The sequence below is a fragment of the Delphinus delphis genome, chromosome 1, assembly GCF_949987515.2.
Source record: "Delphinus delphis chromosome 1, mDelDel1.2, whole genome shotgun sequence".
Classification (NCBI taxonomy): domain Eukaryota; kingdom Metazoa; phylum Chordata; class Mammalia; order Artiodactyla; family Delphinidae; genus Delphinus; species Delphinus delphis.
The window spans coordinates 34,307,749-34,323,218 of NC_082683.1; the positions used below are offsets into that span (position 1 = coordinate 34,307,749).

General features: G+C 38.2%; 1 protein-coding gene across 3 annotated transcripts in view; it reads left to right on the forward strand.

The window, feature by feature from the left end:
• Window positions 1-15,470, forward strand: part of CCDC30 (coiled-coil domain containing 30) — a 170,036-nt gene that overhangs the window by 30,439 nt on the left and 124,127 nt on the right. For all 3 annotated transcript variants that reach the window (XM_060020491.1, XM_060020474.1, XM_060020480.1), the window contains exons 7-8: window positions 1,072-1,225; window positions 5,871-5,942. In XM_060020491.1, the coding sequence (XP_059876474.1) occupies window positions 1,072-1,225; window positions 5,871-5,942 (226 nt within the window). The remainder of the gene's footprint in view (window positions 1-1,071; window positions 1,226-5,870; window positions 5,943-15,470) is intronic.

Below are 15,470 nucleotides of genomic sequence, written 5' to 3' on the forward strand. Positions count from 1 at the left end.
AAATCACCTTGGGACAGTACACACTTCTTCCCAAATACGTTTGGAGCTTCTTTTGGCGGGGGAGTCCTTTAGACTGTATAGCACATTATTTTACATATAATTAATTCTGTTTGTAGAAATTATTTTTTGATCTGGGGAAATGTTATTAAGAGCTCCATCCAGTGAATAAAACATATACAGAGAGTTTAACAATGGGAAGTAACCCAAGATAAATATATATGGATGAAACTGTATATCCATCATAGTATTATTTTCAATAGCAAAAATAGGAAGCTACCAAAATGTTGAAATGATTATATAAATTATCTGCACCCACTGGAATATTATATAGCCTTTAAAAATAATCATTACAAAATCTGTACAGCAATATAGAAAAATGTTCCTCATATAATGTTAAATGAAAAAGCCAGACAGAAACATGTATATAGATTAGGATTATGACTATGTAAAAAATGTACATAAATAAAAAATACTGCAAGGAAATATACCAGTAAGCTAAAAATAGTTTTGTTATGTAGATGGTATTGGTTATTTTCTTATTTTTTAGAAAAATTTGTGTAATGATTATATTCATGTAAAATAAATACATATCTTGGGGATCAAAAGCAAAATATCATTGAGGTTGAATTTCTTACTTAGTTTTTAAAATGCTTTGAAAGTAATTGTAGGAAAGGAGCTCTAAACATGATTTGAGCCTTAATTGTGTACATACCTTGAAATTAAATGAAATACCTTATGTAAAACCATTTTATAAACTGTATTTAATTACCATATAAATGAGGAGTATTTTCACTCTCTTTGGCCAGATGATAATTTTTATCATTAAATTTCTATTATATAGCCATAATCTCTTAGATATGTTAGGTTTGAACCTTGTGAAATTGCATGTTTATAGGTTAAAAACAATCAAATATCACCATTTTTCTATGGTTCAACCTAATAAAATAAATGCACGTAAATATTCTGTTTGCTACTCTTCTTTATTGGCTTTCAAACATTTATAGGTAATAGCATGATGTCATAAGGGTATATTTACTTTTTGGTGTACTACTAACAGTGGTTTTATTTCAGTCCCATGATGAAGACCCAGAAAAAGGTAAAATATCACAAAACTGCAGAGAGAAAGATATGGAACAAGTAACAAGGAGGTTAGGGATGGCCCATGAAGAGATCCGAAGGCTCACTGATGAACTGCAAGGGAAGGAGAAAGAACAGAGTAAATTAGGTAAGCTGTGGTTACAGATGAACATGTCTAACAATGTTTTAAGTGTAGTGATCCTACTCAGGTTGGAACATGAGAGCACTGAGAAAAAAAATCTTTTAAGATAAACACATAAAAGTCTGATATACAGCCTCATTTTCTACAGTGTCCAGAAATTTTTATTGAAGCATAGCATAACATACCTACCAAAAAGTGTACAACTCCAATATTTACACTACCCAGTGCAAGAAATCTCCAGCAGTCTGGAAGCCCTGTTTCTTCTTCCTATGTCTACATATTCTCTCCTCCCCCAAAATTATGACTCTCCTAACTTTTAAGGTTATTTCTGAGTTTTGACTACAGGGAGTATGCATCCTTTAGTTTGTTTCTTTCGTTCAATCTTATGTTTGTGAGATTCATTTATGTTGTTGCATGTAGCAGTAGTTTGTTCACTTTTGTTGTTTGTACTCTAGTATTCCATTGAATAAGCCTATTCAATGTATTCTGTTTATCCATTCTACTGATGATGGACAATTATGTTGTTTCCAGTTGTGCTCTATTATGAATTGTGCTGCTATGAATATTCTTGTGCTTATCTGTACACCTCTGATCATGACATTCTAAGAGTAGAATTAGTAGATCAAAGGGTTACGGGTTTGTTCTACTTTGGTAGATACTGCCATACTGTCTTCCAAATAGTTGTATTAACTTAAGGTCTTCTCAGTTGTATATGAGATTTTGGTTGCTTCACATTCTTTATCAATACTCAGTATTGTCAGTCTTATTAATTTTACCTTTTCTGATGAGTATGTACTAGTATTTAATTTTGGCTTTACTTTGCGTTCCCCTGACAGCTAATGATGTGAAAATCCTTTAATATGTTTGTTGTTGTTGTTATTGCTCATTTAGATATACTATTTTGTGAAGTTCCTGCTCAAGTCTTGCACATATTTTTCTATTGGGTTGTATCTTTATGTTTTGTAGGAGTTTATTAATTTGTAGGAGTTTTCTGTATATTCTGGATATGAGCCTTTTGTTGGATATAAATGTCATGTTAAGTTTTTTTGCCATATAGAAATGCTAATATTTATCAAATCAGATTTAACCAAGTTATTCTTTATGGCTTCTGGGTTTTCATGTGTAAAGCCTTTTCTGTATCACTACAAGGTTATTGAAAATGTTCTCCTCTGGTGTTTTTTTTTCTTTTAGTGCATTTATGGATTTATTATTTATGTTTCAATCTTTGCTTTATCTGTAATTTATTTTAGTATGAAGTTTAAATTTTTTAAATGATTTCGTCTCTATATAATTTGCAATAATTAAAGAAATTAGACTGATTCTTTTTCATGCAGTATATATGTTACTGTAGGATCATTTCTTAAAAATGTTAAATGTATAAAACAATAATGATCCTGCCAAATTGATTGTGGAATTAAAAACAAAGAATATCAGGAGGGTTGAGATTTTGTTAAGAATGCATTTTAAACAGTGAACACAAATGACCTTTTCAGAATGATGGAAAATTGGGCTAATGGGTACACAATTGCATATATTTGTCAAAATTCATCAAATTACTTAAAAGGATGAATTTTACTGTATGCAAAGTATATCTCAATAAACCCAATTAGAAAAAAAAAAGAAATTTGGCCACGTGAGTCTGATGAGAAGCAGTCTGCTACTTGTAGTACAGAAGGAGAAAGGAAAGAGCAGGAGCCCTGTTATGTTTAGTTACATTTGGATGCAGCAGAACACAATCACATAGCATCCTGTTCAATCAGCACTTGGTTGCTCTGGTGGATCCTAAACTATTAATTGAAAACTGTCTGCACAGTGAGTATCCCCAGGGGACCGCTGGGAAGCTGAGTTAGCAAGTCCTTTTAAAATATCACATGTAGTGTCAGTGTGGGTCTTACGTGTTACTTCTTGGATCATCCATCAATTTATAGCCAGAATTTATCCCTAGGTATATGTGTTACATGATAGTGTTTCCCAAGTATTAGCCTATTTATTTCAACAAACTGACTCTTTTAAATGAAGGACTTTTAGTTTATTTTGTAGCTCTCTGTATATCACACCCAAAAATTTGGATGGGAATGAAAAATTTTGGCCAATAATAAAAGTAGTTTTCAATAATAAAAAAGAATACATGCCAAATATTTATTTATTCTCCAATAAATAAACTAAAAGAAAAAGATGAATTTTTAAAGGTTTGAAGGAATTATTAACCAAATATAATGTGTGGCCTTTACTGGATTCTGATTCAAACAGGTTTTTTAACATTTATGAAACAGTTGGAAGTTTGAATGTTAATTGGCTATTTGTATTAAGGAATTCTTGTTAAATTTCCTTAATCACACATAATGGTATTGAGTTTATATTTTAAAAGAGTCCTTATCTTTTAGACATACATAGTGAAATATTTATAGATGAATGATATGATGCCTGGGAGATGCTTCAAAATAATACAGGCCCCTACCTCACACCCACACAAAAATTAACTCAAAGTGGACCACAGAACTAAATGTAAGAGTTAAAATTATAAAATGCTTAGAAGAAAACACAGGAGTAAATCCTTATGATCTGGAGTTAGGCAATCATATGTTAGATATAACACCAAAAGCAAGAGTGATAAGAGAAAACCTAATAAATTGTACTTACTCAAAGTTTAAAATTTCTGTATTTCAAAATATACTAATAAGAAAGTGAAAAGACAAACCATAGACTGAGAGAAATATTTGCAAATTATGTGTTTGATGTGGGACTCATATCCAGAATATATGAAGAATTCTCACATATTCTTTTATATTATCAAAAGACAGCCCAATTTTAAAATAAACAAAATAAAATTTGAGTAGACATTTCTTTAGAGAAGGTATATGAATGGCCAATAGGCACATGAAAAGATGCTCAACATCACTGGTCATTAGGGAAGTGCAAGTTAAAACAATGAGATCCCTCTTCACACCCTCTAGAATGGCTATAATAAAAAAGACAATGACAAGTGTTGGCAAGGAGTGTAGAAATTGGAACATTGCTGATGGGATTGTAAAATGATGCAGACACTTTGGAAAACAATTTGGCAGTTTCTCGAGGTGTTAAATGTAAAATTATCATGTGACCCAGCAATTCCACTCCTGCGTGACCCAGGAGAAATTAAGACGTATGTCCACTCAAAAACTTGTATGAGAAATTAACACAACATTATAAGTCAACTACACTTCAATAAAATAAATTTAAAAATAAACCTTGTATGTGAATGTTCAGAGCACTATTATTTACAGTAGCCAAAACATAGAAACAACTCAAACGTCCATCATTTGGTGAGTAGATAAACAAAACGTGGTATATCCATCCTGTGCAGAAAATAGTTAATATAGAAAACCCGCTAGTGGGAAGCTGCTGCATAGCACAGGGAGATAAGCTCGATGCTTTGTGATGACCTAGAGGGGTGGAGGAATAGGGAGGGTAGGAGGGAGGCTCAAGAGGGAGGGGATATGGGGATACATGTATCCATATAGCTGATTCAATTTATTGTACAGCAGAAACTAACACAACATTGTAATGCAATTATACTCCAATAAAGATGTAAAAAAAAAGAAGAAGAAGAAAACTTGACACTGCTGTCCTTAGAAAGTCTGCTTGTCAGGTTAGCCCTTGGCTAGCATCTGGAAACTTGCATTTGGGGAAGGTTCCCAGCATTCCCCAATTTGTAATAGTGGTTCACTGTGCTTGACCTCTTTGTACAAACAATATGATTTATGCTGAAAACCTGCTTTCCTTCTGAGAGTCTGGGATTTTGATGTGTCCTAGGCAGAAGGTGGTGTCTATGTCACCAGCCCACAATAAATATGTTGGTCACCAAGTCTGTAATGAATTTTCCTGGTAGACAACATTTCACACGAATTGTCAATTCGTTGCTGGAGAAATTAAGCACATCCTGTGTGACTCCGCTGGGAGAAGACTCTTGGAAGCTTGTGCCTGATTTCCTCGTGCACCTTTTCTGTGTGATTGGGAATGATCTCTTACAAGATTCATGTTAGTGTCTTACTTCTGGGAGATTCCTCAACTTGCCATTATAGAAAGCCTATCAGCCATACCATTGGTGATGAGTAAACCACAGGAGGCAAAGTGATTAAACCTGGGTTAGAGCACCCAAATCCAAAAGACTCCAATGCCCCATGTACTTTCCTTACGCCCTTCTGCTCTCCTCATAAAATTCTTGAATAGTACCAAAAGCTATTTCCTGAAATTTTGCTATTTTGCTATTTCTAGAAACTACTGGCAAAATTCTAAATATTATTAATTGCAGGAATTAATTTTAAGTATTTCTGTGTGTAATTTCTTTTTACTAAACTGGTAGTACCATGCTTAAAAACTTTCAGCTGTTCCTGTTGTTTACAGTAGTCCAAACTCTTCAGCATAGAATCTGGTTAGGGAAACAGGGAAAGATTACAAGATCAGATGATATCAAGGACAGGGATAAATATAAGGTGTAGTAGGAATATTAAGAGGGGAATCTGGAAAACATTCCGGGAGGAGGTGACATTTATGCAGAAAGTCAGGGGACAGCCATCAGAAAGTGTTCCAAAGAGAAATAGTCGTTTGAAATTTGATTATTATACTAATCAGTTGCTCCATACACAAATATTTTGTTCTTTTTTTCTTTTAGATTCTGCACTTGAGAAGTCTCGACTAGAAATTGAGAAATTGAAAGAAAATTTGATAAAGCTGAAAGAAAATGGTGAGTCATTTTAGCAGATATAACATTTAATAATAAAATATTAAATAATATTTGTTAAGTAATATTTTAAAATAATATTACTTAATAAATATAATAATATTACTACTACTGCTATTGAGGCAGGAGATAGATGGGTCCCAGGCTGAACAGTTGGAGTTCGTCCCCTGTGGACAGATACTCCAAAATAGCAGGAGGGAGGAGAAGCTAAGCCCTGCCCAGACAAAAGATAAAAGACCACATATTCCTCATTCTCGAAGGAGGAGACCTTCCTGACTACACACATGCAGAAAGGATCCTTGAAGGTCGAAAAGGGAGGGGGCGCCACCCCATAGTAGGTGATGTCAGGCTACCCATAGGCCTCTTTGCTAGAATCCATCTTGGCCAAGAGATGTGCGCGCACACGTGGGAGGACCCTGAGAAATATCAAATACAAGCTCAGGCCAGGCAAAGCAAGATGATTGGCCAAGGAAACCTGGAAGAAATGCTCCATAAAAGTGAATCAAACTACCACGAGGGTGCGACTCTCTCTCTGAGCCCCCCGGTGTGTCTATCCATAGGTACCCTTTTTCCTCCTAATAAACACTTTACTTGTTTCACTACTTTCTGTCTTTGTGGGAATTCATTTCTGCAGAGCTATATGGGCCAGGGCTTTGTCACTGCCCACTGGTCTAGTGCCTAGGATTCAGCACTCTCACTGTCGCGGCCTGACTTTAATCTCTGGCTGGGAACCAAAATCCTGCTTCAAGCCGCTGCAGACCGAGGCCACCCTAGATCACTATTATTATATCTACTGCTATTACTATTACTACCACTTGTTGCTTCCAAACAGGTACGCTGTCAGACATTTTATTTATTTATTAAAAAAAAGTTTTAACATCTTTATTGAGTATAATTGCTTTACAATGTTGTGTTAGTTTCTGCTTTATAACAAAGTGAATCAGTTATACATATACATATGTCCCCATATCTCTTCCCTCTTGCGTCTCCCTCCCTCCCACCCTCCCTATCCCACCCCTCTAGCTGGTCGCAAAGCACCCAGCTGATCTCACTGTGCTATGGGGCTGCTTCCCACTAGCTATCTATTTAACGTTTGGTAGTGTATGTATGTCCATGTCACTCTCTCATTTTGTCCCAGCTTACCCTTCCCCCTCCTTATATCCTCAAGTCTATTCGCTAGTAGGACTGCGTCTTTACTCCCATCTTGCCCCTAGGTTCTTCATGACCTTTTTTTTTTTTTCAGATTCCATATATATGTGTTAGCATATGGTATTTGTTTTTCTCTTTCTGACTAACTTCACTCTGTATGACGGTCTCTAGGTCCATCCACCTCACTACAAATAACTCAATTTCATTTCCTTTTATGGCTGAGTAATATTCCATTGTATATATGTGCCACATCTTCTTTATCCATTCATCTGTCGATGGACATTTAGGTTGCTTCCATGTCCTGGCTATTGTAAATAGAGGTGCAATGAACATTTTGGTACATGACTCTTTTTGAAGTATGGTTTTCTCAGGGTATATGCCCAGTAGTGGGATTGCTGGGTTGTATGGTAGTTCTATTTTTAGTTTTTTAAGGAACCTCCATACTGTTCTCCATAGTGGCTGTATGAATTTACATTCCCACCAACAGTTCAAGAGGGTTCCCTTTTCTCCACACCCTCTCCAGCATTTATTGTTTCTAGATTTTTTGATGATGGCCATTCAGACCAGTGTGAGATGATATCTCATTGTAGTTTTGATTTGCATTTCTCTAATGATTAGTGATGTTGAGCATTCTTTCATGTGTTTGTTGGCAGTCTGTATATCTTCTTTGGAGAAATGTCTATTTAGGTCTTCTGCCCATTGTTGGATTGGGTTGTTTGTTTCTTTGATATTGAGCTGCATGAGCTGCTTTGAAATTTTGGACATTAATCCTTTGTCAGTTGCTTCATTTGCAAATGTTTTCTCCCATTCTGAGGGTTGTGTTTTGGTCTTGTTTATGGTTTCCTTTGCTGTGCAAAAGCTTTGAAGTTTCATTAGGTCCCATTTGTTTATTTCTGTTTTTATTTCCATTGCTCTAGGAGGTGGGTCAAAAAGCATCTTGCTGTGATTTATGTCATAGAGTGTTCTGCCTATGTTTTCCTCTAAGAGTTTGATAGTTTCTGGCCTTACATTTAGGTCTTTAATCCATTTTGAGCTTATTTTTGTGTATGGTGTTAGGGAGTGTTCTAATTTCATTCCTTTACATGTAGCTGTCCAGTTTTCCCAGCACCACTTATTGAAGAGGCTGTCTTTTTTCCACTGTGTATTCTTGCCCACTTTATCAAGATAAGGTAAGATAAGATATGTGCGTGGGTTTATCTCTGGGCTTTCTATGCTGTTCCATTGATCTACATTTCTGCTTTTGTGCCAGTACCATACTGTCTTGATTACTGTAACTTTGTAGTATAGTCTGAAGTCAGGGAGCCGGATTCCTCCAGCTCCGTTTTTCTTTCTCATTATTGCTTTGGCTCTTCGGGGTCTTTTGTGTTTCCATACAAATTGTGAAATTTTTTGTTCTACTTCTGTGAAAAATGCCAGTGGTAGTTTGTTAGGGATTGCATTGAATCTGTAGATTGCTTTGGGTAGTAGAGTCATTTTCACAATGTTGATTCTTCCAATCCAAGAACATGGTATATCTCTCCATCTATTTGTATCATCTTTAATTTCTTTCATCAGTGTCTTATAATTTTCTGCATACAGATCTTTTGTCTTCTTAAGTAGGTTTATTCCTAGATATTTTATTCTTTTTGTTGCAATGGTAAATGGGAGTGTTTTCTTAATGTCACTTTCAGATTTTTCATCATTAGTGTATACGAATGCAAGAAATTTCTGTGCATGAATTTTGTATCCTGCCACTTTACCAAATTCATTGATTAGCTCTAGTAGTTTTCTGGTAGCATCTTTAGGATTCTCTATGTATAATATGATGTCATCTGCAAACAGTGACAGCTTTACTTCTTCTTTTCCGATTTGGATTCCTTTTATTTCTTTTTCTTCTCTGATTGCTGTGGCTAAAACTTCCAAAACTATGTTGAATAAGAGTGGTGAGAGTGTGCAACCTTGTCTTGTTCCTGATCTTAGTGGAAATGGTTTCAGTTTTTCACCACTGAGGACGATGTTGGCTGTGGGTTTGTAATATATGGCCTTTATTATGTTGAGGAAAGTTCCCTCTATGCCTACTTTCTGGAGAGTTTTTATCATAAATGGGTGTTGAATTTTGTGGAAAGCTGTCTCCACATCGATTGAGATGATCATATGGTTTTTCTCCTTCAATTTGTAAATATGGTGTATCACATTGATTGATTTGCATATATGGAAGAATCCTTGCATTCCTGGGATAAACCCCACTTGATCATGGTGTATGATCCTTTTAATGTGCTGTTGGATTCTGTTTGCTAGTATTTTGTTCAGGATTTTTGCATCTATATTCGTCAGTGATATTGGCCTATAGTTTTCTTTCTTTGTGACATCTTTGTCTGGTTTAGGTATCAGGGTGATGGTAGCCTTGTAGAATGAGTTTGTGAGTGTTCCTCCCTCTGCTATATTTTGGAAGAGTTTGAGGAGGATAGGTGTTAGCTCTTCTCTAAATGTCTGATAGAATTCACTTGTGAAGCCGTCTATCTGGTCCTGGGCTTTTGTTTGTTGGAATATTTTTAATTACAGTTTCAATTTCGGTGCTTGTGATTGGTCTGTTTATATTTTCTATTTCTCCCTGGTTTAGTCTCGGAAGGTTTTGCATTTCTAAAAATTTGTCCATTTCTTCCAGGTTGTCCATTGTATTGGCATATAGTTGCTTGTAGTAATCTCTCATGTTCCTTTGTATTTCTGCAGTGTCAGTTGTTACTTCTCCTTTTTCATTTCTAATTGTATTGATTTGAGTCTTTTCCCTTTTTATCTTGATGAGTCTGGCTAATGGTTTATCAATTTTGTTTATCTTCTCAAAGAACCAGCTTTTAGTTTTATTGATCTTTGCTATTGTTTCCTTCATTTCTTTTTCATTTATTTCTGATCTGATCTATATGATTTCTTTCCTTCTGCAAACTTTGGGGTTTTTTTGTTCTTCTTTCTCTAATTGCTTTAGGTGTAAGGTTAGGTTATTTATTTGAGATGTTTCTTGTTTCTTAAGGTAGGATTGTATTGCTATAAACTTCCCTCTTAGAACTGCTTTTGCTGCATCCCATAGGTTTTGGGTTGTCGTGTTTTCATTGTCATTTGTTTCTAGGTATTTTTTGATTTCTTCAGTGATCTCTTATTTATTAAGTAGTGTGTTGTTTAGCCTCCATGTGTTTGTATTTTTTACAGATTTTTTTCCTGTAATTGATATCTAGTCTAGTGTTGTGCTCAGAAAAGATACTTGATATGATTTCAATTTTCTTAAATTTACCAAGGCTTGATTTGTGACCCAAGATGTGATCTATCCTGGAGAATGTTCCATGAGCACTTGAGAAGAATGTGTATTCTGTTGTTTTTGGATGGAATTTCCTATAAATATCAATTAAGTCCATCTTGTTTAGTGTATCATTTAAAGCTTGTGTTTCCTTATTTTTTTTCATTTTGGATGATCTGTCCATTGGTGAATATGAGCTGTTAAAGTCCCCTACTATGATTGTGTTACTGTCGATTTCCCCTTTTATGGCTGTTAGTATTTGCCTTACATGTTGAGGTGCTCTTATGTTGGGTGCATAAATATTTACAATTGTTATATCTTCTTCTTGGATTAAGCCCTTGATCATTATGTAGTGTCCTTCTTTGTCTCTTATAATAGTCTTTGTTTTAAAGTCTGTTTTGTCTGATATGAGATTTGCTACTCCAGCTCTCTTTTGATTCCCATTTTCATGGAGTATCTTTTTCCATCCTCTCACTTTCAGTCTGTATGTGTCCCTCGGTCTGAATTGGGTCTCTTGTGGACAGCATACATACAGGTCTTGTTTTTGTATCCATTCAGCCAATCGATGTCTTTTGGTTGGAGCATTTAATCCATTTACATTTAAGGTAATTATCAATATGTATGTTCCTAGTTACCATTTTCTTAATTGTTTTGGGTTTGTTTTTGTAGGTCTTTTCCTTCTCTTGTGTTTCCTGCCTAGAGAAGTTCCTTTAGCATTTGTTGTAAAGCTGGTTTGGTGGTGCTGAATTCTCTTAGCTTTTGCTTGTCTGTGAACATTTTAATTTCCCCGTCAAATCTGAATGAGATCCTTGCTGGGTAGAGTAATCTTGGTTGTAGGTTTTTCTTCTTCATCACTTTAAATGTGTCCTGCCACTCCCTTCTGGCTTGCAGAGTTTCTGCTGAAAGATCAGCAGATCTTTTGTTGCTGTTGTTGTTAACCTTATGGGGATTCCCTTGTGCATTATTGTTTTTCCCTTGCTGCTTTTAATATTTTTTCTTTCTATTTAATTTTTGATAGTTTGATTAATATGTGTCTTGGCGTGTTTCTCCTTGGATTGGTCCGACATGGTACTCTCTGTGCTTCCTGGACTCTATTAACTGTTTCCTTTCCCATATTAGGGAAGTTTTCAACTATAATCTCTTGAAATATTTTCTCAGTGCCTTTCTTTTTCTCTTCTTCTTCCAGGACCCCTATAATTCGAATGTTGGTGCGTTTAATGTTGTCCCAGAGGTCTCTGAGACTGTCCTCCATTCTTTTCATTCTTTTTTCTTTATTCTTCTCTGCAGTAGTTATTTCCACTATTTTATCTTCCAGGTCACTTATCCTTTCTTCTGCCTCAGTCATTGTGCTATTGATCCCTTCTAGAGAATTTTTAATCTCATTTATTGTGTTGTTCATCTCTGTTTGCTCTTTAATTCTTGTAGGTCCTTGTTAAACGTTTCTTATATTTTCTCCATTCTATTTCCAAGATTTTGGATCATCTTTACTATCATTATTCTGAATTCTTTTTCAGGTAGACTGCCTATTTCCTCTTCATTTGTTACGTCTGGTGGGGTTTGCCTTGCTCCTTCATCTGCTGTGTGTTTCTCTGTGTTCTCATTTTGCTTATCTTACCATGTTTGGGGTCTCCTTTTCGCAGGCTGCAGGTTCGTAGTTCCTGTTGTTTTTGGTGTCTGTCCGCAGTGGCTAAGGTTGGTTCAGTGGGTTGTGTAGGTTTCCTGGTGGAGGGGACTAGTGCCTGTGTTCTGGTGGGTGGGGCTGGATCTTGTCTTTCTGGTGGGCAGGTCGATGTCTGGTGGTGTGTCTTGGGGTGTCTGTGGCCTTATTATGATTTTAGTCAGCCTCTCTACTAAAGGGTGGGACAGTGTTCCTGTCTTGCTAGTTGTTTGGCATGGGGTGTCCAGCACTGGAACTTGCTGTTCGTTGAGTGGAGCTGGGTCTTGGTGTTGAGATGGAGATCTCTGGGAGATTTTCACTGTTTGATATTACGTGGAGCTGGGAAGTCTCTTGTGGACCAGTGTCCTGAACTTGGCTCTCCCACCTCAGAGGCACAGCTCTGATGCCTGGCTGGAGCACCAAGGGCCTGTCATCCACACAGCTCAGAATAAAAGGGAGAAAAAAAAAGGAAAGAAAGAAAGAGGAAGATAAAATAAAGTAAAATAAAATTATTAAAATAAAAAATAATTATATTAAGAAAAAATATTTTGTTTTTGTAGAAAAAAATTTTTTAAGTAAAAAAAAATTTTTTAAAAACAAAAACGTACAGACAGAACCCTAGGATAAATGGTAAAAGCAAAGCTATACAGACAAAATCACACACATGCACACTCACAAAAGGAGAAAAAGGGGGAAAAAAAATATATCGTTGCTCCCAAAGTCCACCTCCTCAATTTGGGATGATTCGTTGTCTAGTCATGTATTCCACAGATGCAGGGTACATCAAGTTGACTGTGGAGACTTAATCGGCTGCTCCTGAGGCTGATGGGAGAGATTTCCTTTTCTCTTTGTTCACACAGCTCCCGGGGTTCAGCTTTGGATTTGGTCCTGCCTCTGTGTGTAGGTTGCCTGAGGGCATCTGTTTTTCGCTCAGACAGGACAGGGTTAAAGAAGCAGCTGATTAGGGGGCTCTGGCTCACTCAGGCCGGGGGAAGGGAGGGGTACAGAGTGCAGAATGAGCCTGTGGCGGCAGAGGCCGGTGTGACGTTGCATCAGCCTGAGGCACGCCATGAGTTCTCCCGGGGAAGTTGTCCCTGGATCACAGGACCCTGGCAGTGGCGGGCAGCACAGGCTCCCGGGAGGGGCGGTGTGGACACTGACCTGTGCTTGCACACAGGCTTCTTGGTGGCTGCAGCAGCCTTAGCGTCCCATGCCCGTCTCTGGGGTCTGCGCTGATAGCCGCGGCTCCCACCCGTCTCTGGAGCTCCTTAAGTGGCCCTTGCGCGCCAGGAAACAGAGGCAAGAAAAAGTCTCTTGCATCTTGGGTAGCTCCAGACTTTTCCCCAGACTCCCTCCCTGCTAGCCGTGGCGCACTAGCCCCTTCAGGCTGTGTTCACAAAGCCAATCCCAGTCCTCTCCCTGGGATCCGACCTCCGAAGCCTGAGCCTCAGCTCCCAGCCCCCACCCACCCTGGCGGGTGAGCAGACAAGTCTCTCGGGATGATGAGTGCTGGTCAGCACCAATCCTCTGTGCGGGAACCTCTCTGCTTGCCCTCCGCACCCTGTTGCTGCGCTCTCCTCCCTGGCCCCGAAGCTTCCCCTCCACCAGCCGCCGTCTCCACCTGCGAAGGGGCTTCCTAGTGTGTGGAAACCTTTCCTCCTTCACAGCTCCCTCCCACTGGTGCAGGTCCCATCCCTATTCTTTGTCTCTGTTTTTTCTTTTGCCCTACCCAGTTACGTGGGGAGTTTCTTGCCTTTTGGGAGGTCTGAGGTCTTCTGCCAGCGTTCAGTTGTTGTTCTGTAGGAGTTGTTCCACGTGTAGATATATTTCTGATGTATTTGTGGGGAGGAAGGTGATCGCCGCATCTCACTCTTCCGCCATCTTCACTCTTCCGCCATCTTGAAGCTCCTTTCCTGTCGGGCATTTTAAATGGATTATCTCTAATGTTAACAACAGTGCCAAGTTGTAATATTATTCCCATTTCATTGATTAAAAAACTGAGTCATGGCAAGGTTAAATGAATTGTCCAATAGCTACATTAGAGACTTCCCTGGTGGCACAGTGGTTAAGAATCTGCCTGCCAATGCAGAGGACTCCGGATCAAACCCTGGTTGGAGAAGATCCCACATGCTGTGGAGCAGCTAAGCCCACGCACCCCTACTACTGAGCCTGTGCTCTAGGGCCCGTGTGCTGAAACTACTGAAACCTGTGTGCCTAGAGCTCGTGCTCTGCAACAAGAGAAGCCACCACAATGAGAAGCCCGTGCACTGCACAAAGAGGAGCCCCTGCTAATCGCAACTGAGAAATGCCCGCGTGCAGCCAAAAAAATAAAAAATAAAATAGCTACATTAAGTATTAGAGCTGGTATTTGAATCCATACATGTCTGACTCCAAAACCTTTGGTCAACACAAACAATACATATTTACTGGGACCACTGAGATCAAGACAACTTATAATACATTTAACAACACTTCACACATATTTGTTTGCTAGGAAGCCAATAGGCTTGGAATAAGTGGTGAATTAGTTAATCTGACCCTATCTTGGCTGTGTAAAAATGATATCAGCTATAAATAATGTAATGACATTTGAGTGTCATAATGGTAGTAACTACAAAAATAATTTAAAATATGTTTACCGGTTTTAATAGTTATAAAACTAGGTTTATTTACCCAATGCTATTGTGATTTACAATAAGAAACATGTATTTGGTGTTCATCCTTGTTTCTGCTACCCCCAAACCCTTGGAATTTCCTAAGTGATTAAGAACAGTAGGGGTGTCTTTTGTCATGGTAATGAGGACTTTTGGAAAGCCCCTCAGTAACCAAAGGATGGGAGTTAGTTGCCAAGGGAGCCAACCACGTGATTACGGGGTTGGAACTTTCAGTCCCACCCTCCGCCACCTCTATAAACGCCAACTCCTCCTGTCCCCACCCCCAGCTCCTAGGAGGGGGGAGGGGCTGGAGATTAAGTTCAATCGCAAGTGGCCAGTGATTTAATCAGTCGTGCCTGTGTAATGAAGCTTTCATAGAAACCCGAAGGAGGGGGTTCAGAGAGCTTCCGGGTTGGTGAACACATGGAGATATAGGGAGCGTGGCGCACTCAGGGAGGGCATGAAAGGTCTGCACCCCTTTCCCCAGACCTTGCCCTTAGGCATCTCTTCCATCTAGCTATTCCTGAGTCACATTCCTTTATAATAAACAGGGTAATCTAGTAAATAAAACGTTTCCCTGAGTTCTGTGAGCTGCTTTAACAAATTAATCAAACCCAAGGAGGAGGTCATGGGAACCTCTGATTTATAACCAATCGGTCAGAAGCACAGATAACAATCTGCCCTTGCAATTGACATCTGAAGCAGAGGGCAGTCTTGTGGGGCTGAGCCCTTAACCCGTGGAATCTGATGCTATCTCCAGGTAGATAGCCTCAGAACTGAGTTGAATTGTAGAACACCAAGCTGGC